This window comes from Aspergillus piperis, assembly GCF_003184755.1.
Source record: "Aspergillus piperis CBS 112811 unplaced genomic scaffold BO85scaffold_1, whole genome shotgun sequence".
Taxonomy (NCBI): domain Eukaryota; kingdom Fungi; phylum Ascomycota; class Eurotiomycetes; order Eurotiales; family Aspergillaceae; genus Aspergillus; species Aspergillus piperis.
In genome coordinates this window covers 1270839-1292129 of record NW_020291591.1, presented here as the reverse complement: position 1 = coordinate 1292129, position 21291 = coordinate 1270839, and the positions used below count along the sequence as shown (strand labels likewise).

General features: G+C 51.7%; 8 protein-coding genes across 8 annotated transcripts; 6 read left to right on the top strand and 2 right to left on the bottom strand.

The window, feature by feature from the left end:
- Nucleotides 1-5: 5 nt before the first annotated feature.
- BO85DRAFT_433522 (DUF3759 domain-containing protein) lies at nt 6-597 on the top strand (the record flags this gene model as incomplete). The annotated part of the gene is made up of 3 exons (XM_025658425.1): nt 6-21; nt 154-282; nt 353-597. 3 exons carry the CDS (start codon nt 6-8, stop codon nt 595-597), a joined length of 390 nt encoding a protein of 129 aa, XP_025520876.1.
- Nucleotides 598-1644: 1047 nt separating this feature from the next.
- Nucleotides 1645-4333, top strand: BO85DRAFT_13833 (SPX-domain-containing protein). Its single transcript, XM_025654056.1, has 7 exons — nt 1645-1865; nt 1943-1997; nt 2098-3612; nt 3661-3804; nt 3851-3903; nt 4094-4164; nt 4217-4333. Exons 1-6 carry the CDS (start codon nt 1852-1854, stop codon nt 4107-4109), a joined length of 1797 nt encoding a protein of 598 aa, XP_025520875.1. The 5' UTR covers nt 1645-1851; the 3' UTR covers nt 4110-4164; nt 4217-4333.
- Nucleotides 4173-5353, top strand: BO85DRAFT_13840 (EXS-domain-containing protein). The gene has a single exon (XM_025654057.1). It carries the CDS (start codon nt 4529-4531, stop codon nt 5162-5164), a length of 636 nt encoding a protein of 211 aa, XP_025520874.1. The 5' UTR covers nt 4173-4528; the 3' UTR covers nt 5165-5353.
- A 201-nt stretch (nt 5354-5554) lies between these two features.
- Nucleotides 5555-6984, top strand: BO85DRAFT_515534 (Bax inhibitor-1 family protein). The gene is made up of 3 exons (XM_025664788.1): nt 5555-5818; nt 5900-5970; nt 6058-6984. The coding sequence occupies exons 1-3, from the start codon at nt 5666-5668 to the stop codon at nt 6650-6652; spliced, it is 819 nt and encodes a 272-aa protein (XP_025520873.1). The 5' UTR covers nt 5555-5665; the 3' UTR covers nt 6653-6984.
- Nucleotides 6985-7011: 27 nt separating this feature from the next.
- BO85DRAFT_410380 (uncharacterized protein) lies at nt 7012-13120 on the bottom strand. The gene is made up of 8 exons (XM_025657478.1): nt 12900-13120; nt 12594-12841; nt 11877-12495; nt 11447-11481; nt 9075-9174; nt 8647-9001; nt 8368-8596; nt 7012-8300 (listed from the first exon to the last, which is right to left on the bottom strand). The coding sequence occupies exons 1-8, from the start codon at nt 12949-12951 to the stop codon at nt 7512-7514; spliced, it is 2427 nt and encodes an 808-aa protein (XP_025520872.1). The 5' UTR covers nt 12952-13120; the 3' UTR covers nt 7012-7511.
- Nucleotides 13121-13753: 633 nt separating this feature from the next.
- BO85DRAFT_360949 (DUF1479 domain-containing protein) lies at nt 13754-15182 on the top strand (the record flags this gene model as incomplete). Its single annotated transcript, XM_025655572.1, has 2 exons — nt 13754-13954; nt 14013-15182. The coding sequence occupies 2 exons, from the start codon at nt 13754-13756 to the stop codon at nt 15180-15182; spliced, it is 1371 nt and encodes a 456-aa protein (XP_025520871.1).
- Nucleotides 15183-15597: 415 nt separating this feature from the next.
- BO85DRAFT_386727 (uncharacterized protein) lies at nt 15598-18813 on the top strand. Its single transcript, XM_025656642.1, has 3 exons — nt 15598-16185; nt 16246-18490; nt 18575-18813. The coding sequence occupies exons 1-3, from the start codon at nt 15632-15634 to the stop codon at nt 18614-18616; spliced, it is 2841 nt and encodes a 946-aa protein (XP_025520870.1). The 5' UTR covers nt 15598-15631; the 3' UTR covers nt 18617-18813.
- Nucleotides 18814-19277: 464 nt separating this feature from the next.
- BO85DRAFT_13755 (SEC14 family lipid-binding protein) lies at nt 19278-21163 on the bottom strand. Its single transcript, XM_025654049.1, has 4 exons — nt 20809-21163; nt 20582-20723; nt 20148-20525; nt 19278-20088 (listed from the first exon to the last, which is right to left on the bottom strand). The coding sequence occupies exons 1-4, from the start codon at nt 21069-21071 to the stop codon at nt 19582-19584; spliced, it is 1290 nt and encodes a 429-aa protein (XP_025520869.1). The 5' UTR covers nt 21072-21163; the 3' UTR covers nt 19278-19581.
- Nucleotides 21164-21291: the final 128 nt, after the last annotated feature.

Here is a 21291-nt window from a genome sequence, read left to right as displayed (position 1 = left end):
TCATCATGGCCTGGGGCTGGGGTAAGTTACATACTTTCTTACACTTTCACCTTTCCATCTGGCCTGACCGGGTTCCCCTGTCTGGTCATTGGCCTCGTGCCTTCACCGATACGACGTTTATCAGGGCCTTCAGTAACTAACATGGATCTTTAGATCAATCCGACGACGCTCACCGTCAGGTGTACGAGAACAAGCACGAGGGTCACCTGTCCCACGAGCTCATTGCCGGTGCCGCTTCCTTCGCTGGCATGAAGGCCTGGGAGGACCACCAGCGCAAGCAGGGTATGCATACCCCATTCAGAACCATTTCAGCCCTGTGAAGTTTGCCATGCTAACCACATCTGACCTACAGGCAAGACCGTCAGCCACGCTTTCGCCAAGGAGGCCCTCGCCGCCGTTGTTGGCGCTGAGGTTGACAAGCTCGCCGAGACCAAGGGCATGGACGAGGTCGACAAGATCAAGGCCCGCGAGCACGCCAAGAAGAACGCTCACCACATGTACGAGGAGCACTACGAGCGCGGACACGGTGCCGACGAGTTCGACCCCGGCCGCTTCCCTCCCCCTGACCGCTTCGAGGGCCGCCGTGGTGGCTGGTAAGAAGCCTCTTTGTGTGTGATGGGAAACCAACTGGATTTGGGCCCTATCATCAGGGGTTGATACGAAGATGGATGGTGGAAATGAAACGAATATGATCATGGATTGAGAGCGCTGGTAACACACGGCCTCTCCTGCATGTATTCTTATCTAATAAACCAAGATATCCAAATGAATTATTTATTATCTCAAATGTGAAACAAACGCTTATCTTGCGCTTCGTAATCCATACCAAACAAACAGTAGAATCATGGAGATCTTGCCCCGGAGACGAATATGCAGGATTCCACCCGTTCAGGAAAGCTCGCGGATTATCCATGTGTTGACGGTGGGCGCAAGGGTCTGTTTTGGACGCATAGATGCAAGGTGTGCGGGAAGGCGACGGGCGCATCACCCACATGGGCTTCAGAAGTTGTAAGACAATGTTTAATGTCAGCTAACATCATTAACATGAACTTCAACAATTCAATATCGCGAACCAGGCAAGTCGCCCACCTCAACAGGGGTAATTACCCAAGCCGGGCAGGTTATCCACGGAACAACGAGCAAACATTAAACATCAAACCTCGGGATTGCCTTGGGAGGGGGCGGCGAAAGGCGGTCTGGCCCTACTTTACCTCTTTCACTCACATCGGAACCGGGTTCATCCTGAAACCAAACTCCAATAGGCAGATTAATCCGGCGGCGAGCAAATGAGCTCATCGCATGCAGCACGTGCAGCCATCGCAGCCTATCAGATGCGCGCGCAGTCCGATTTGGGGCCTGATTGACCAAATGGAAATGGCATGAATCGGCTGGCTGGCTTGTCTCGCACGATGACGAGTTCAATCGTATCTCAAGGTTTTCCTGCGTCGATTGGGAAGTTCATCCCAGTTCCCTTCGCTTCTTGCCCCTTGTGTGCCCTGTCTTGGTTGGCTCTTTCTCCTCTTCCTCCTGTTGGTCCGGCTCGTAATCGAGATAATAATGACCGTCCCGGTTCCAGACTATTGGGTCGCTTGATTCGAACAGGAAAAGAAGTGCAGCAAAAAGAAAGTTTTCGAGGCGTCGGCTGCTCCTACGGGAGCTGAAAGTTTCTCTCGTCCTTCCTTTGCCTGTTTAACTATATATGTCTTGATACTACTACTACTAGCTCCAGTTGTCATTTTCTCGCCGTGACTCGTCGCCAATGCGATCGTTGCTTCTGCTATATACTCTCGTGCCCGCCGTTTGCTCGTTTGCGTTTAGTATCATGCCCGGCTATAGCTCCATTTGCTCACGATGAAATTCGCCAAGTTAGTTTCATTCCTTTCAACTACCTGAAGCTTGTGTTTGAGAATCCAGAATAACCAGCTGTTCGTGCTGAAATTAGGGAGCTGGAACAGCAACTGGTTCCAGAGTGGCGCGCCAAATATCTAGATTATAAGGTCAGTATATCGTTGCCGTACTGACGCTTTTTCATTTTTCTTTTGATTTAAGCTACAATTTGGATGCTAACGGGTCTCTTGCTTTTTTTAAACCTTCTAGACCGGCAAGAAGAAAGTCAAAGCGATCTCTCGCGCTCTCCAAAAAACCTCTCGAAGCCCCAGTCATCCCTCTCTTCAACAACACAATGCTTCCGCGCATGACGACCAAGATGACCGTCCTGCTGGTTCTGATGGCCCGTCCCCATTCCGACGCTCCAGTAGCAGACTCGATGCCAATGATCCCTCCCACATTCCTTCCACCCCTATAAGAAGCAGTGGTCCTACGCCACGCTCACCGCGCTCGGGCTCTAGCCGCAGCGAGCGTCAGCCCCTGCGTGTACCCGGCTCTAGGTTTTCAGGCGTCATTGGAAGCTACGGAAGTATCGTACCCTCTCCTCCGCTGAACGCTGCATCATCGGATGTCGCCTCCCTTCGACTGCCAGATCCCGCCATCGACCCAAAGCATAATGACTACTCGTCGGAGAGGGATGCGGAGCAGACCAGTGTACCTGAGACACCGTCGCCGGTGATGTCGCGACATGCGAGCACACGAACTGCGACCAAGGGCATAGTTCACCGGAGTCCTGCGACGCCCCAGAAGGATCATAAGCGGAATGCAACCCCAGGCCCTCCAAACCGGAGAGGATCGTTGCTCCAGCGCGTCCTGTCCTATCCGGACTGGGATTCCCCCGAGAAGCGTGGAGCGGATGGATCTTCTGAGTTCGAGAAGCGCCAGGACGAGTTCTTCGCCTTTTTGGATAGCGAGTTGACCAAGATAGAATCTTTCTATCAGATGAAGGAAGAGGAGGCCGCAGAACGCCTCAAGGTGCTTCGTCATCAGCTGCATATCATGCGGGACCAACGCACACAGGAAGTTCTAGGTGCCAAGTTGGCCCGGCCAGAGAAAGAAGGAATGCCAAAGTCTCATGCATTCGGCCCCCTAGGTGGCCTCGCTGGCTTCGGCATACGCGGCGCTCTCACTGGACGTCATTTCGGAAAGAACTCTAAAGCCCTTGCAGAGTTGGGCACCCCTTCAGCAGCCTTACAAGGACAGGATCCCGACCATACAGTGTCGCGTCGCGATTTCATCCGTCGGCCCGAGGATCCAACCAACAGCGATGTCTCCTATCGCTCCGCTAAAAGGAAGCTGAAGCACGCGCTTCAGGAGTACTACCGCGGTGTGGAGCTGCTGAAGGCGTACGCCTACCTGAACAGGACTGCCTTCCGTAAGATCAACAAGAAATATGACAAGACTACTAATGCGCGTCCTGCGCAGAGATACATGTCTGAGAAAGTCAACAAGTCGTGGTTCGTTCAAAGCGAAGTCACTGAGAATCTGCTGTCCGCTGCAGAAGACCTGTACGCTCGTTACTTCGAGCGCGGCAACCGCAAGATCGCCGCTTCGAAATTGCGCCACACCATCAATAAATCCGGAGATTATTCTCCGTGCACGTTCCGTGCCGGTGTGCTCTTGATGGGTGGTGTCCTGTTTGGTGCTCAGTCATTAGTATATGCAGTACAGAACCTTCATGATCGGGATGGTGAACTAAAGACTCATACAAGCTACTTGCTTCAGGTCAGTATTCATCGTTCTGAGTGCCTGCTGTTAGCTAACTGTGCGCAGATATATGGGGGCTATTTCCTCGTTGTACTTCATTTCCTTTTGTTCTGCCTAGACTGTATGGTCTGGACTCGGGCCAAGATCAACTACGTCTTTGTGTTTGAATATGATACCAGGCATGCATTAGATTGGCGTCAGCTTACTGAGGTATGGTGCTTTATCGTGGTTTTTTGATTGTGTCTAACTGTAACAGCTGCCGTCATTTTTCTTCTTTCTGCTGGGTCTCTGCATGTGGCTCAATTTCATGTCAGTTAATAGCATGTATATTTATTGGCCTGTTGTCCTTGTCGGCTTGACCACGGTCCTTCTTTTCCTACCCGTGCGGACACTGTACCACCGCAGCCGCAAATGGTGGGCATATTCTAATGTGAGTGAAGCCGTCCATAGCGGGCCCTAAGCCACTGCTAACGAATCTAGTGGCGTCTGCTTCTGGCAGGGTTCTATCCGGTTGAGTTCCGTGATTTTTTTCTGGGAGACATGTATTGCTCCCAGACATATGCCATGGGGGTGAGTAACCCGGTTGTCGTACGCTTAACGTGTTGTGGCTGATTTGTGTTAGAATATCGAATTATTCTTCTGTCTCTACGCACATTATTGGGGTGACCCTCCCCAGTGCAACTCTTCGCATTCCAGGCTGCTTGGGTTCTTTACCTGCCTACCGGGCATTTGGAGAGCTTTGCAGTGTCTGCGACGTTACGCAGATACTAGGAACGCCTTTCCGCATTTGCTGAACTTTGGCAAATACACGTTCACCATTCTATACTATGTCACTCTGAGCTTGTACCGCATCGATAAAGCGGAACGCTTCCAGGCTACGTTCATCACCTTTGCGCTGCTCAACGCCGTGTATGTGTCAGTTTGGGACCTTGTCATGGACTGGAGTTTGGGGAACGCCTACGCCAAGCGCCCGTTGCTGCGCGATGTCCTGGCGTTCCGTCAAGCATGGGTATACTATGTTGCGATGGTCATCGACGTCATTGTGCGATTCAACTGGATTTTCTATGCTATCTTTACAAGAGATATGCAGCACTCCGCGTTGCTCAGCTTTTTCGTTGCGCTGTCAGAAGTCTGCCGACGAGGTATCTGGACGATCTTCCGTGTGGAGAATGAGCACTGCACCAATGTCCTGCTGTTCCGGGCGTCCAGGGATGTGCCTCTGCCATACCAGGTCTCCCTCCCGCCCGCGCAGGTTGACCAACAAGCAGATGGTGTGCCCCTGGAAGAGCAGCAACCGCAAGCACACGATGTGGAGCACGGCACCCCGTCCACTCCAGGCATGTCGGTCCGCAATCGCGGCCTCTCCCGTGTCGGCTCGTTGCTGGCTTCGGCGCATGCACAGGACTTTCAGCGGAAGAAGCGTCCGGGCCAAGATCCAGGCGCTCAGCCACTCCGTGGCTCAGAGGATACCCCGGATGACTCCACTGACGATGAATACCACGACGGCAGAGCGTCTTTGGATGATGATGTGATAATGGAAGAGCTTCCGTTCCACGAGGAGCGAAACTAGAGGGGAAGCAGACGGTGACTAATGGGTGACAACTTGCTTTACGATTTCTTTTTGATGGCATATATATACTTATTACGATAGATATGATACATACTAACATAATAGAGGCATATGATTGGAGTTAATGGAGCATTATGGGAATACTTGGAGCCTAAAAGCTTCTTCCGTATCCAAGCACTCACATGACATGTATTATAGACCAATTTGGTAGTGTAAACGTAGTGAATCCTATGCATACTACTAGAACATACTAGATGGCGATAGTATACGTCTGCCTAAGGCAATAACACCATCAGGTGACACCACCGACGTCACCTGCCCCGGAGCGCCGTTGAGCCGCGGCGCCGCAGCGGTTCTCGGCCCTCTCTCTCCTCTCCTTCCTTCCCTTCCCCGATTAGTCTATCTTAACTATCTAATATGACAGACTGTCCCATCAACTCATTCCATCCATACTACTAGTCTGACAGCGTCAGAGACAACTGAAACTCATTACAGTTGCAAATGGCAGCTAACACCAGATACGAGCCTGCTCCGCAGCGCGACTCCTTCGAGGAGCGCGCCTATCCTCAACCCCCGCCGTCTTATCAGGCAACGGCCGACTACTCGCAAGCAGCACCACGCAGCGAGGACGACAATGTTCCTGACGATTTCAAGGTACATACACCACCACTTTCAACAAAGAAGCTTGCATCATCTGGGAGGAACAAAAAACAACTAACAGATGTGATTGTTTAGTTCGGCGGCACCGTCGCGGAGGGCACCTTGCCCATCCGTATGCAGTTCATCCGGAAGGTCTATTCCATCTTGTAAGCACCACATACACTATATTCCAAGAAAGCAATAATCAAGAATAGCATCAGAACAAAACTGACAAGAGAGTAATCACAAAACAGAACGGCCCAACTCCTCCTCACCACCATCCTCAGCTCCATCTCCTTCTTCTCCCCCAGCTACCGCCTCTGGATCCAATCCAACTTCTGGCTCATGATGGTCTCCGTCTTCGGCGCCCTTGGCTTCATGCTCGTCACCTACTGGAAGCGCAAATCCTACCCGGCCAACCTCCTCTTCCTATCCGGATTCACCCTTCTCGAAGCCTACTCCATCAGCGTCGTAACCTCCTTCTACGACGCCCGGCTCGTCATCCAAGCCCTCATCCTCACCTTCGGTCTCTTCGTCGCTCTCACCCTCTTCGCCTGCCAGACCAAGTACGACTTCACTAACTGGATGCCCTACCTCTTCGGTGGCCTGTGGTTCCTGATCTTGTTTGGCTTCGTGGCCGTGTTTTTCCCTGCCAATAGCACCGTCGAGCTGATTTATGGGGGCCTGGCGGCATTGATCTTCTCCGCGTATATTCTTGTTGATACGCAGTTGGTGATGAGGCATTATCATGTTGAGGAGGAGATTGCCGCGAGCATTTCGCTGTACTTGGATATCCTGAATCTGTTTTTGGCGATTTTGAGGATTCTGAATAGTCAGAATAATAACTAGGTTGGGATGACCTGGTTGTTATTTTGATGGGTTGTAAGGAAGGATAGGTGGTAGTGGGGGTAAGTTTGCCATGATACAGATTGTGCTACTTGCTGGTAGCGGTGGTGGTTGAGGAATTGCAGTGAGTGATCGTGGGATGGACTCTCTTCTATGCTTCATGCGGTGATAGAATACCTCACCTGACTTGCTTGTATTGCCTAATGATACTGTACCCATCGATTAGTTTTAGTTGCGTTGGTCTTTGTTTACTTCTCTTCACTCGTTCAGACAAGCCTGTTTATCTACATCCATTCTATAGTTGCAATGACCTGTGATAAGACATCCTGGCTTGTATTAGTAGTATTTTATAATTAGTAGATCGACTTCAATAAGTTCTGTATTCATTTGAACCGGAGTATCTGTCTATGGAAAGCAAGAAACCAGGTTCATAGGACGTAGTAACTTAACAGAACCAAGACCAGCCGACAAGATCAGGCCAAAAGTAAGAGAGATGGATTGGTAAGAAAGTAAAGGCATCAATTAGATTGAAAAGATATATTCCAAGGTTTAGGATGTTGATCTAAACCGGACCAAACACGAACCCCAACGCCGGTGCAATGGTATAGCGTGCAGAAACCCCAACATTGTAACCGTAGGACGAAAAGAGCCCAGATCTAGATCGCAAACCCGAAAGGAAACCAATAGATGCAAGAAACAAAGAAATAAACCTAAGAAAAGAAGATTGGTAGGGAGTGTCTAAATTTAGTAGGAAAGCGGAAAAGGTCACCTCACACGAGGGCCAAAAAGCTAATGGACGGAAATGGAACGCATCCAGATCTTTTTTCACCTTCCCCGCATCCAAAACCAAACCAAAACCCGTCTAGTGAGAAGCAATGAAAACAGAGTTCGTGATCAGGCATACGACCATAACCACCACTCCGTATACTACGAGTGCCAAACTCAACTTTCGTAGTAGGGTTCGGCGCCAGTGGCGTTTTCCTCGGCGGAGGATGCCGCTGTCGGTTAGGGGGCGTGCCTGCACGCTCTCTTCTCCATCTTCGTCGTTGCTATCGTCGGACAGCATACCTTCCGCTGCTTCGTCGTCTTCTTTCATCAGACGCTGGTGGTGGGGCGAGTCGGGAGAGGAGATCTTGTAGTAGAATAATCCCGGGAGGATAAAACTAATGCTGGTGCTTCCTGTGCTGCCGACATAGGCAAGAACAGCTTCCAAAGAAGACACAGTCATGGCCACAATGTAGCTCAGTACAAGGATGGTAGTCGTAATGATCGAGAATCGGAGGTCACTCATCGGCTCCGCAGTTCGGCCGCCCCTCTGGCCCAGGAGAGGGTTCCGATGAGGGGCGGTGTCGCTATTGGACGAGGACTTGGGCCTCCAGCGCAGCACTGCGTCAACGGAGGCCCGGCACGGGTGGCACTGAAGAGGATACGAGAACATGACAAGCATGACGATAGCAGCGCGGCCAATCGTAGCCCAAAGACCCGGTGGGTACATGCTCACGATATTTCCGCCGACACTGTTTCCAAAGGAGAGGTACCCAGTGATAGCGACAAGAATGTATGTGGCGGCAGAACTACCGATACTGGCCAGGACAACACCGGTGGTTCGGAAATGGCTGTTGTTGCCGATCTCGTTCAAAATTGAGAACATCTGAGGTGCACGTCAGAGCAATGAACCATGGAAGTGAAGATTTGGGTTGTGGGTCTCGGGAACATACGTTCTGATGGCATGTAAACGCGAAAACAATGACAGGCAGACTGCTGAGGGTAGGCACAGGGCCTGCCCAGTGAATCACTCGAACCGGACCACGGTCCTCCATGGTGTCCCCTTTCACAAAGTGGTATACGACCAATACCACCAAATAGGCCATCGAGACCAGAGCTGCAATACTTGTGTATTTGAGCGAATCCAAGCGACGGAGGTATGAGAGAGGGATAACGATGAGCCTGAAACTAGTTAGCACTGTCCGACGCACTCAATGCCGTAGTCAGCGTACATGAAGGCCGTTACCCAGAAATGCCGGTCCACCAAAAAGTCATAGTCGGGAGCACCTCCAACGAATCCTTGAACCACGCCCGGCATCAGATCGCCAATGATGATGAGGTAGCTGATACCGACTCCGAAGCATTTGACCGCAATGGCGGCATCGAAGATGACAGCGATATTAGGATAGGTGATCTGGGATAAGGCGAAGAAGGATGCAGTGCCTCGTTCGAGATATCGGGCACATAAAGACTGGAGATATAGACCGAAACCTGCGGTCATTCCTGACCATAGAATCACAAAGACACCGAGGACGATTCCCATGTGAGAGATGGCTAGCGGCATGGCCATAACACCGGCACCGATAACTAACAGACAAGGACAGAGCATGAGTCAGTAACGATTGCGGAGTAAAGGTATATGATATCCGGCCTGACTCACTTGTGTTGACCAAGTTGATCACACAGCTGACCCAGCTGGCATCGCCATGATGTCCGATGCTTCGTTTCCCTTTGCCGCCGTGTCTGCGACCGATGGGTACCTGTCAGCGATAAGGCTTGAGAGCAGGGGAAGTACTCCGAATTGGAGGTGTTATAGGTTACCTTCGAGAACCGGCTCGAGGGGAGCCAATCCCGACGGAAGCTTCGTCGTCCATCATCGTGAGGAAGTAAGTGGGAGGAAGAGTCGAGTTGTGTTGAGGAGGTGGTAGGAGTAGTTCTTTTGGAGGCGGTAGATAAGGATTGAAGGTGGCCACACGACAAAAGATTGCGGGTGATCAACCAACCATAGTCGGTTGAAGTTCACTCGAACCAGCGGTGCAGCGGGAGATGTGCTCGGAAGACGGTTAGGAACGGAAATCAAATCAACGAAGAAGTTAGTTGGAGAGGGAGAATTAAAGGAGAAATTAAGAAAAAAGAGGGGTTGGAGAAGGGAAAGACATCCGGAGATAAGAAGAAGGAAAAGGGAAAGGGAATGAACAGCGCAATCCAAATGCCGCCGAAGGAGCGGAGGCGGTGGAGAGTCTAGTTAGTCAGTCCCTTAATCGCCCTCCGCCATTGGTGGCTTCACTTCTTTTCCCCAGATTGTCACGACTACACCTTCCTATTGTCTACTAGTTGTCTACTTGGTAGTATCATGCAATGTTATCAGAAGCCCACAATCAAGGTGAGAAGAAGGCTGGTACTGAAGCATTGTTTTGTTGCTTAAAAGCTTACAGAATTGCTGCTGTGGTAAGGACAGTAAGCCAGGTCATGTACTTACTGAGACAGTGAGTGGAGTACTACTACTCCAGGCTGAAGCACAGGTCATACACCATTCCTTAGTGCCCTCGCGCAATCTGCAGAGTGCCAGCCTGCCTTGACCCAGTAATACGTAATATTATCTTTCCTAGCTGGCGACAGGATGAGACTGGAAAGAGTTTCCATATTTGGCTGAATCTCGCCTGAGTCACCCAACCCAGCCACACCGTAACTAATTAGTTAACTAACGGAGTAAGCATAGGTATCAATACTTCTCGTGCTTGCATGACATGTATTCGTTTGACCTCTGGAATTGTATATATGCTTTATCCCGTTCATCTAGTATCTACCATTTGGGCACTAAATCTATCTCAATTTGGTGATTACAAAGTCTATAATTTACCCCTATGAATTAAAATCTGATAGGAGTATAAGTTGTTACTATGAGGGCTAATTAAGGTAAACTACCCATGCTGCTTGAGACAACAGCCGTCTAACTCTGCTACAACCAAATCTCTGCACACAATAACCCTCTTCTTTCTAGATCATCACATAATCAGTTGTCAACATAATGTGGCTTCCCATCAATGCTGGAGATACCACCCCTTTAGTCCTAGATGAATCAACACGCACCCTCTACAGCCGCGCCATATCCAATCCCTCTTCACTAACAGATCAAGAACGTCGACTCATCACCTACCGCCCCCTACCAGACGAGGAAGACACCCTCTGTCGAAATGCCTGCGGCTTGTCCATGGGCGAACTAATTACCAAAGCCATCAATAGCAGCAATAATACCGGCAACGACATCCCCCTTAGCAGCCTCGGCTTGAGCCATAAAGAAGCCGGTCTCTTAACGACCGGCGTAGTCGAGGGACAATCGGGCCGTATCCTGTCCGAGGTGGCGCGCCTTTCTCCCGAAGATCGGGACCTTAAGGCTCGAGCTATAGTAGCGGCGAGGACAGACGATATTCGGGCTGCTATGGAGGTGGCGCAGAAGGTTCTGCAGCGATGGCGAAAGGTGGAGTTGATGGCGGCCAACGCGCTGAATGATGATGACATTAGGAATATTCTGTTTGCCTTGAAGGTTCCCTGGCAGGAGCATGTACTGCAATCCAGTTCAGCTTCAGCGCGTGATTCTGTTCCTGGTTGTGAGTCTGGCCTTGGTGAAGAAGGTGGTCCCTTTGGTCTCGTGGTATTCTACCCGAAAGGAGAAGAAGAGGAAGGAGGGCGCCTTCCACAATATAAATCCCTAATCAGAACGGCTGTTTACCATGGACTACACTATTCAGCGAGGTTGATTAAGGACGAGACGAGAGACCGGTTCGCATTGCACTGGGTGGCTGTTCCAGGTAGTACTAGGAATAACAATATGGACCCTAGTGCACTACGGCGCAGGTTCTTCAGCACAATGCTCCCAAACGGCGAGATTCCTGCTGGCTTTCGACGCGATGCTTTTCTCTATGTCAATGACGAGGCTTTCCGCTCGCGTGAAACAACACGGCCGTATATCTGGTTAGCTGAGCCGGAATCCCAGTCCGAGGCAAAGAGAGAGCCAGAGCCAGAGCCAGAAACTAAGATGGGAAGCGGGACTGGAAGCGGGACTGGAGCTGCGACTGGAGCTCAGTCCGAGGCTTTACAACCCCTAAAAGTCGACATCAAGCATATCGCCCCGACATTGTTCGCGCGGTTGGTTCAGCGCGATCTCCAGGGCGAGGCGAGACGGAAGCCCTATCGACATACCTCGGAGCTGACCAGGTTGCATGCGGCCGTCAATGCGAAATTTAGGGAGGACAGAGATGGGATATGGCCGCCACCTGCTCGATTCCAGTAGTTGAAGCTACGCGAAGCTGGCTTATATAACCTATTGTGAGTAGATAATGGTCATTCGTTTTCGGAATTGCTTAAGCCTTCAGCATCTTGAAAGCCAAAGTAGTATTAGTATTATTTCTATCTCCATCTATCTACAACTTGGGCACTCCCCATCCAGGCTGCGACAGCAGACCAAGTGTCTCATTAATCACTGCACTGTTATCGGAGACCGTATTTCCTGGACGATCTCCAGGCCCAGCATCATTGAAAGGCTCTACTGCCCGAACTGTCTTGGAGACCTCCAGGATAGTTCCACCACTGACTGGGTACTGGGGACCACGACCACTCTGATCCCCAATGATACCGCTCACCTTGTCCTGTTGGATAAGCGCCAGCATGACCTGTGCTACTTCTTCTGGAGTTACCCATGCATCCGCCCCTTCATTCACTACCTTGAGCTTTTCAGGATGGTCCGTCCACAACGGCGTCTTGATAACTCCCGGCGCAACAGCTGTGATACGGATTCCGCACTCCTGGTCCAGGCCAGCCAACGACCGTACCAAACCATTGATGCCGTGTTTCGTGGCAACATAGATCGGGGCGATGAAGTTGGGGTTCTGGCCGGCAATACTGGAGATGTGGACGATGTGCTTGCGTCGCTGCTTGTTCCCATGGCGTAGAAAATGGGCAATGGCTAGCTGTGTCGTACGAATCGGATGCGTGAGATTGATATCGAGGAGGGCATAGCGGCCTCCATACCGCGGGTCACGGCTTTCAGGGGTTCCCGGAGGACGCCAGAAGTTGGTCCAGTGCTGTGAGGTAAATCGGGCGTGAGCAAACGAACGTGCCTGCAGAATACTACCCCTTGCGTGATGCATAACACTGGTATCAGTGGATTGGGAAACTATACCGGTTCAAAGATGCCTGCGCCAGGACACACAATATCGAGCTCCCCAAATTCCTGCTCTGCTACCTCGAACATGTGCTCGAGCTGTTGCCAATCGGTCACGTCGGTCCGCTGGAAGACGGCTCGTGGCGTCTTGCCCTTCGCTGAGTATTGATCCACTAGCGTCTTTGCCTCTGGACGTAGGGCTAGATCGGCGAACAGGACATTGCATCCATGCTCGAGGAGAAGTTTGGCGAAGGACAGGTTAATTCCTACAATTACAACTTAGAGTGAGGTTTGCTTATCGGCTGAATACCATGCGTGACGAACCTGAACCTGCCCCCGTCACGATAGCAGCTCGGCCTTGAACGGCGAAGGACATTCTAAAGTGGGATTGAGACCCAGGAAGCTGCAATGGGGAGTGTGGTTTGGTGGTTAGGTGGCTTTCTGCCGAGTGGCCCTGTGCTACTTTATGGCTGTTCCGGAGGGGTTCGATACGGGACCCAGGCCTACCCCATGGGCATGTCGCTGTATCACTAGACCGAGGACGAGAGCCCTAAAGGTGGTAGAAACCCGGAACAAGACCGAGGACAAGTCATCAACTCCTGTCTGACCGCTGCCTCTCGGGGTACTCCCCTCGGTGAAAGTGCCGATCAGCTCGCTTGAAGTCATTGGCAACGAGACCTGATCCACTGCTTTCTGTGCAGGACGTGCAAGGGCGGTTGCAGCGGGCCTGCTATGGAGGGTGCCTTCGTATCAATTGTTTATCGGTGAGTACGATGGCTAGTCTGAACTCTATCCCCGAGCCATGACCTATAAATCCCAGCTTCCTTCAATTTTTCGCCTCTGAAATACGTATGAGACAACCTCAAGTGAAGGCAATAGTTCATTCCGGGGCAATGTGGATCCCGCAAAGAGCAACATTCCCGCATTTTCTTGTTGCCGCTTTTGCGGGGGAGGCGGGGAACTTCCGTATATGGTAATCGGGCCGGCTACTTAATATGGTTTCCCGACAATATTCCGCCCCAGCCGCAGGTATATCAATCGCAAGAGGTCCTGTCTGCCAGTGATCAGAAAAATCCAGATTTCCAGTACACATTGGAAAGATAGGTATCATGTCTATGTCTAAATTTCTTTCAAAAACGGCCGCCCGCGCCGCGTCCACGTCGACTTCAGCGTCGTCGATGACCAAGGCCGCGGGCGATATTTCCAGCGTCTTCCCCAGTTTGAGACCAGACTACAAGCCAGAGCCACTACCCCCGCGGTTCAGGGATCTGAAGCTGAAATACTTTGAAAAGAATGAAAAGGCTCTGAAGGACAGTTGGGAGCGACTCCTTCCCAGCTTGGAAGAGGAAGTGCACAAGATCAAGGCCAAAGGAAGCGATGTAAGTTCCCATGGCATCTTCTATATGTATGAGTGAGTGTCACTAACCGAATGTCCAGATCATCCCATCAGTGCAATACTCCGACGTGGTTAATGGCACCGTCCCAGACCATCTCCTTGCGGAGATCCGTCACAGAGGTTCCGTGGTCATCAGAAACGTGGTGCCTCGAGAGAAAGCCCTCGACTGGAAGGAGAGGATCAAGGACTATGCTGCTGCCAACCAAGAGCGCGTGAAGGCCTTCCCTCCCGACTCCCCAGCAGTCTATGAGCTGTACTGGACTCCATCCCAAGCAGAGGCCCGAGCACATCCGAGCATGCTCGGTACCCAGCGATTCCTGCAGCGCCTCTGGCACTCGTCCGATCCCAACACTCCGATCTCGACTCGGAATCCTTTGACCTACGCAGACAGACTCCGCATCAGGCAACCTGGCGACGCAAAATTCACCCTTGGCCCTCATATTGATGGTGGATCATTGGAGCGCTGGGAGGATCCTGAATACTCCCGAGTCTACTCCAAGATTCTAGAGGGCAAATGGGAGGAATACGACCCATGGGACGCCAAGCACCGTGTCTCGGCCAACATGGACATGTATAACGGCGCTGGTTCCTGCTCCATGCTGAGATTCTTCCAAGGATGGCTGTCCATGTCCAACACAGCTCCCGGCGAAGGCTCGCTGCATGTTTGCCCCATGGTCATTCAGAGTACCGCTTACACTATCCTCCGACCTTTCTTCGACCCAGTCTCCTCGCAGCCGTTGCTGGATAACACATTCCCTGGTGCCGTACCCGGAACATGCCAGGAATACAACCCCGTCACGCATCCTCACTTGGACCTGGAAACCACCATGGTGTCCGTCCCTGAGGTGGAACCTGGTGACTACGTTGCCTGGCACTGCGATTCCTTGCACTCCGTCGATAAGGAACATCGCGGCAAGGGAGACTCCAGCGTTCTCTACATCCCTGCCACGCCTATGTGCGAGATGAACGTGAACTACCTGCTCAAGCAGCGCCAGGCTGCGCTTGCTTACTCCCCGCCTTGGGATTTCCCGGGCGCTGGTGGACCCGGTGAGATCGGTTTCCAGGGAGCACTTGACTGGAGCTCGGTTGATGCAGAGGGCCTGCGCGCCATGGGTATGGGAAGTCAGCCATGGGAAATTACCGACGACATGACTGAGGGAGAGAAGGCGGTTGTCAGAGCTGCCAACAAGACCTGCTTCGGGCAAGCATGAGATTCTTGGATCTGATAAGCATTACTTCAATTCCCCAGATTGTATTTGTACATAGAAAGCATCAAAATGTATATGAATTCGGACTATATCACCGTTCTGGTAGCAGCTTGAAGGACCTTGCTCGTAAACAACGATCAAAATTAGGTAGAGGACATGTGTCGCACTTCAATTGATTGACACATAGCCACGTCAATTTCAGCCATAGTAGCACCCATCAGTAAAATGTCGTAAAAGCTGTTTCTGGTAATGAAGAATTGGTAGAAGTGCAATCGAGCCAGAAGCTGAAGCTGTAGTGGAGAAAAACCGGGGGAAAAGGGATTCTGCCCGATGATACATCACCGCCCGTCATCGATGATCCGCAGCTTATCGTTAGTCGGCCTCCATCTCGTCCCAGCTACCTCTCTCCTCTGTCGCCCTCCAATGCCCGACCGGAAACATCAGTCATAACCATGTGGCTACAGGCGACGCTTCTCTTGCTCGCCTCGTGCGTTCCCTCATCCCTGGCCATTTACCGGGACGAGGTCAACCATGTTGACTACCATCACGCGCTGCTCGGCTTTCCCACTTCCCAATCGACCTTCTTCCTCAAACCGTCCGCTTCCTCCAATGCCTCCTTACTCTACACTCTTTCGGAAAAGTCGCTGCTCGGTGCTGTGAATCCTAGGGACGGCTCTCTTGTCTGGAGACAGAACCTCTCGCGATCTGATGTGCCCGCTGCTGAAAGCAATCCCCACGGTCTTCTCCGCGCCTCCGAAGGCACAAACGCCCTGGTCAGCGCGCTAGGCGATTACATTTCTTCGTGGACTGCTCTGGATGGCAAATTGATCTGGGAAAACTGGTTTGAGGGCGAAGTGCTCGCTGATCTCGAGCTTTTGGAGCTGGAGGATGCCAGTGCGGCTCCATCGACCAAAGACACTGTGGCGCTTTGGAGCGGAAAGGCTGGCGTTGTCCGAAGGCTGGATGGAGATTCGGGTCGGACGAAGTGGGAGCACTTGGACGAAAGGTACGGTTATACTTGAAATTGACTGCTGTTGGAGCTTTCATCGCTGACACTTCTCGGTAGCGGCGATATTCCCCTCCAATTGTCGTCATCGGCCACCGAGGTCTTCTACGTCGCTCTGCAGCCCTCCTCCCGGAAAGGATACAGAATCAAGGTTACTTCTTTGGATCCCTTGACCGGTCGCCAAACTCGACAGCATATTCTGAGCTCGGAAAGCGACTTGTCTAGCACCAACTCCGTCCTCTTCGTGGGTGCGAACACTGCCGCACCCATGATTGTTTGGGCGGATCAGTCAATCAAAACACTCAAGGTCAACGTCATCGGTACGAAGCAGGTACACTCGTTTGATATTGAAAATACAAGTGGTGAGAGTGTCAGCTCTATCACGGTTCATGCTCCCAAGAAGCTCGAGTCGCTGCCGCATTTCCTGGTGCACTACGAGACAGAGTCTACCACTTGGGCGGAAGTTTATCACGTCGACTTGAAGTCCGCTTCGGTAACCAAGGCCTACGAACTTCCTCGCTTGCAGGGATGGTCCGTTTTCTCGACGAGCAACAAGGATGCCAACGTCTACTTCACCCGCATCACTCAGTCTGAGACCACTGTCGTTTCTTCTGTCTCTCACGGAGTACTGGGAAGATGGGTCCACCAAGCTCCCCCTATGGAGCAAGCTTTGCATTCTGTATCGGAGGTCGTTGCCAAGGATAAGAGCGTTGCTGTTCGGACGGCCGCTGCCTTGGAATCTGGCGACTGGCAATTGATTCGCAATGGCCAGACCGAATGGACTAGATATGAAGCTCTGTCGGGTGCTCTGGCCGCTACTTGGGTCCAGGAGGCCGTTCAGGAGGATCTGGCTCATCAACTGGAAGTTGAGGGTCACGAAAGCCTTTACGGGGCCTACGTGCACCGCGTTAAGCGTCACGCCAGAGACCTTCAGCATCTTCCCGAGTGGCTGAAGGGGCTGCCCAAGCGCATTTTGACCAGTATCTTGACCGATGAGGTCTCCAACCTCGATAGTTTCGGTATTGTCAAGTCTGTTATTGTGGCCACAGAGAACGGAAGAGTCTACGCCCTTGATGCCGCCAAGCACGGCGCCGTGTCTTGGAAGGTCAAGGCTGCGGAAGCGGACTCGTGGAATGTGAAGGCTATTCTGGCCCATCCTGGCACTGCTACGGTGTATGTCGATGATGGCAGCTCTGTCACTCTAGATGCCTCATCTGGCGAGATTCTGGCGCGCACCCCCGGCACTGCAAAGATCCGCTCGGTTGCCGTCGCCCACGATGGCACCGCTCCCCGTACCGTCGGCATTAAGGACAATGGTACACCCTTGGAGTCTATTGATGGCCCGGGTTTCTTCATAACGCTTAGCGATGATGGCCGTGTCCTCGGATGGGCTGCTCGCGATAACAAGCACCCTGTCTGGCAGTTCCTGCCCACCTCAGGCGAGAAGATCATCCACGCCACCGCGCGGCCCTCCCACGATCCCGTTGCCTCTATCGGTAAAGTGCTGGGCAACCGGTCTGTTCTCTACAAATACCTAAACCCCAACCTCGCCCTCATCACCGCCGTGGGTGAGAGCTCTGCTACCTTCTATCTCCTTGATGCCATCTCCGGCAAGATCCTCCACTCCAGCACCCACCAAGGAGTCGATCCCACAAAGCCCATTTCCTCCGTTGTCTCGGAGAACTGGTTCGCCTACTCCTTCTGGGCAGACGCTGTCGACCCTTCCAGTGCCAAGGGCTACCAACTGGTGATCTCCGAGCTATACGAGTCTCCCGTTCCTAACGACCGTGGCCCGCTGGACGCAGCCTCCAACTACTCCAGCATCAGTGACCTCCCTCTGCCCCATGTGATCTCGCAAGCCTTCATCATCCCGGAACCCATCTCTCACATGGCCGTCACTCAAACCCGCCAGGGCATCACCACTCGCCAACTCCTCTGCACCCTTCCCTCTTCCAACGCCATCATCGGCATTCCCCGTCCCGTCCTTGACCCCCGCCGTCCTGTCGGCCGGGACCCCACCTCCACCGAAGCCGAAGAGGGTCTCTTCAAGTACAACCCCTTCCTCGAGTTCGATGGCAAATGGTACCACACGCATTCCCGAGACGTTGCCGGTATCAAGAGCGTCCTTTCCGCCCCGACGCTGCTCGAAAGTACTAGTCTGATCTTCGCCTTTGGCGGAGACATCTTCGCTACGCGAGCAACCCCCAGCCAGGCATTCGATGTCCTAGGCAAGGGATTCTCCAAGTTGCAACTAGTCTTGACTATTGTGGCGTTGACGGCTGGTGTGATTGTTTTGGCTCCGATGGTACGTTCCACCCCTCAGCTTACCCATGATTATCTGTATTCCATGACTAGTAAACAGCTGGCTAACTGAGATATCGTTGAACAGGTCAAGAGAAAGCAGATCAACATGATCTGGAAATCTACATAAACACTAGTCTGATTTAGTTTTAAGTTGCGTTGCGATTGATGTATTATAGCGAAACGTTAGGATGGGATAGGCTGGGATTGGGGTGGTAGTAGATGAAGCTGCTCACCTACCTACTTGCCTTTACCTACTACTACTACTATACTTTAGATATACGATACGATGTAAAGACGTAATATAACATATATACAGTTATAGTATTTCTATTCTTAGTATTCACTACCAGGAACTACTATAATGATTCCATTTTTCATCCATCTCATCATTGAGAAATGGAAGTTCAATACAATTGGAACGCACCGTATACTACTAACTAATAGTACTACTGAAAGTTCAGTACTGAGCCTGGACAAACTATGATATGGCACTTTAACATTACCCCCTTAATACACTTATAAATCAGCCCGAATAAGGTAGATCGAGAACTTTCCCAGCGGGAAATATATATATATATAACCCGCAAACCAAACTTGAACCAAGTTCACCTCAATGTGTTGTAGTAGTACTAATGCGATCGCGATTTCTCTTGGTCAAGAAGCCCGGAACAGTAGTAAAAAAAAGCCAACTGGCAGAAACTTTAAAAAGAAGTATTGAAAATGACCATGATCATCTAAATATAACCCGAAAAAAAAGATGCATCTTTCTATGATGATGACGGTTGCTGCGCACACACCCAAGTCACACCTATGACAGATCCTGCAAATGACAATATGGAAAAAGAAAAGTAGTATATAAGACAATGATGATGCTTGTTCAAGCCCGGGAAAGGACAATACAATATGTGAAGAGGAAAACCAATGGTAGGAAAGTGGTATATTATCTAGAACAGTAGTGTAGCTTGTGGGAGAAGAGGGTAATGAGATAACCGCTGGCGCCGTGCGTTGGGTTCTATTAGTGGTACCTTCGACGAAGAAAGGGAAGTAAAAACCAGTGAAAAGTGTGGAAGGAAGAGATTAGGAACGTATGACTTATGCAGTCACTGTTTGCGTCTCAGTTTCCGATGCGGGAGCCGGTTCTTGCAGGGGGACTTTCTCGTTCTCGCTGGTCTGCTCCTGCTCAGTGGGCTTTTCGACCTGCACTGGGGAGGTGGTGTTTGATTGAGCAGGAGGAGTTGCGCCAACAGGGATGTTGGATTTGCGGCTCTCGCCGTTCACCTTTCCGAGGACTTCGACGTGGTCGTCCTTGAACAGAACTGGGCCCTTGATGAAATCAGGCTTGGTCTCTCCCTCGGCGGGAGGAGTTTCCAGGGCGCCGACGACCTTGCGGGCCTCATCGTCGAGATAAGGCATGTCGCCCCACTGCCAGTCCAAGTCGCCACCGTACTGCTTGGGGATGCTGGACGGGTCCATGAAGGCTGTCAGGGTGGGCTTTACTTCGGCGGCGGAGAGGATGAAGATCTTCGAAGTGGTTCCAGGGTCAAACCAGCGCTTAATCCAACCCCAGACTGTAGGGAAGAAAGAAGGAGCACCGATAATCTTCGAGGATAGCTGGTTAGCCGGGTTCATCATTGAGTGAAGAGAGGCGGTGGACTCACAAAGATCCGGTCCAAGGTCTCCGGGTAGTGAGCAGTAGCCAAAACACTAGCATCCTGCATGTGCCCCTTCAGGTTCCAGAATTGCTTGAGCCCAACGCCACTAACATCCACAATGTTGGTAGAGGTGACAATGGGAGTTTCGGGGTTAGGACGAGGAAGCTTCGAGCACAGAGGCATGACGAAGTTGAGGAGGTTCTCGTAGAGAGCAAACAGACGCAGAAGGCGCTGCGGGACCGTGGAGGACTGGTGCGTTTCGGCCGTGGTTGAAGAGGACATGGTCTCGTTGTATGCAGCCATGTTCTTGCTGTTTAGATGCTTGATCTCAAAAACGTAGACGGGAATACCTCGGCGGTCTCGACGACCGGTCCATTGGGGATACTAGACAGGAACATATAAGCGACCATCGCCATACATATATAGATCAGCTCACGAACCATTCGCCGGGCAGCATCGTAGGAGTCCACATCAATGTTCTCGTAGAGCGACTCAATGGCATTATCCCGGCGCCAATCCTCGGTGTCCTTAAATTGGCCCCAAGCGCCGTCAACGTCGAACTTGCGCGCGCGAAGGAAGCGCCTAAAGTAATAATCGTTAGCTCCTCTCCAATGCGTGTTCATCGTGCGTGACGAGGTCTATGTAGACGAAGCGCGAATAGACATACAGCATCGTCGCATCATCATGGCTGGCCTTCTCTCCATCCCGTTCCGGCTTGTAGTAACCCTTCTCCTCACACAGTTTTTTGAACTCTTCCAGCTTCTTCTCCTGGTCATCAGTCAGGTGGTGGAGATGGCCAGCGAGCCACGCCGTGCCAGCCGCCTGCGAGGCCGACGCAACGGGATCGTTGATAGGATCGGTCGCGTCATGCGTAGATTTGGCGTCGCTCTCCGCCGCAGGTTGAGAGGACTTCGTTCCCCAGAAAGGCATTGTGCTGGATTAAGGAGATTGGGTATGCTTTGAATTGGGCGATTGCAAAGGAGGAAGTATTGAAGATGAAGCGGGTCCTTGAAGGAGCTGAGCTCGGCGTTGGCGGAAGTCGGTTATAGTCTTATGTTTCAAGCCCGTCACGAGGCCTTGTTTCAAGTCGAGCAGGCGCCGGCTACGTCGGATTCTAATCACAAATAGTCCAACAATGAGCGAAAGCCGC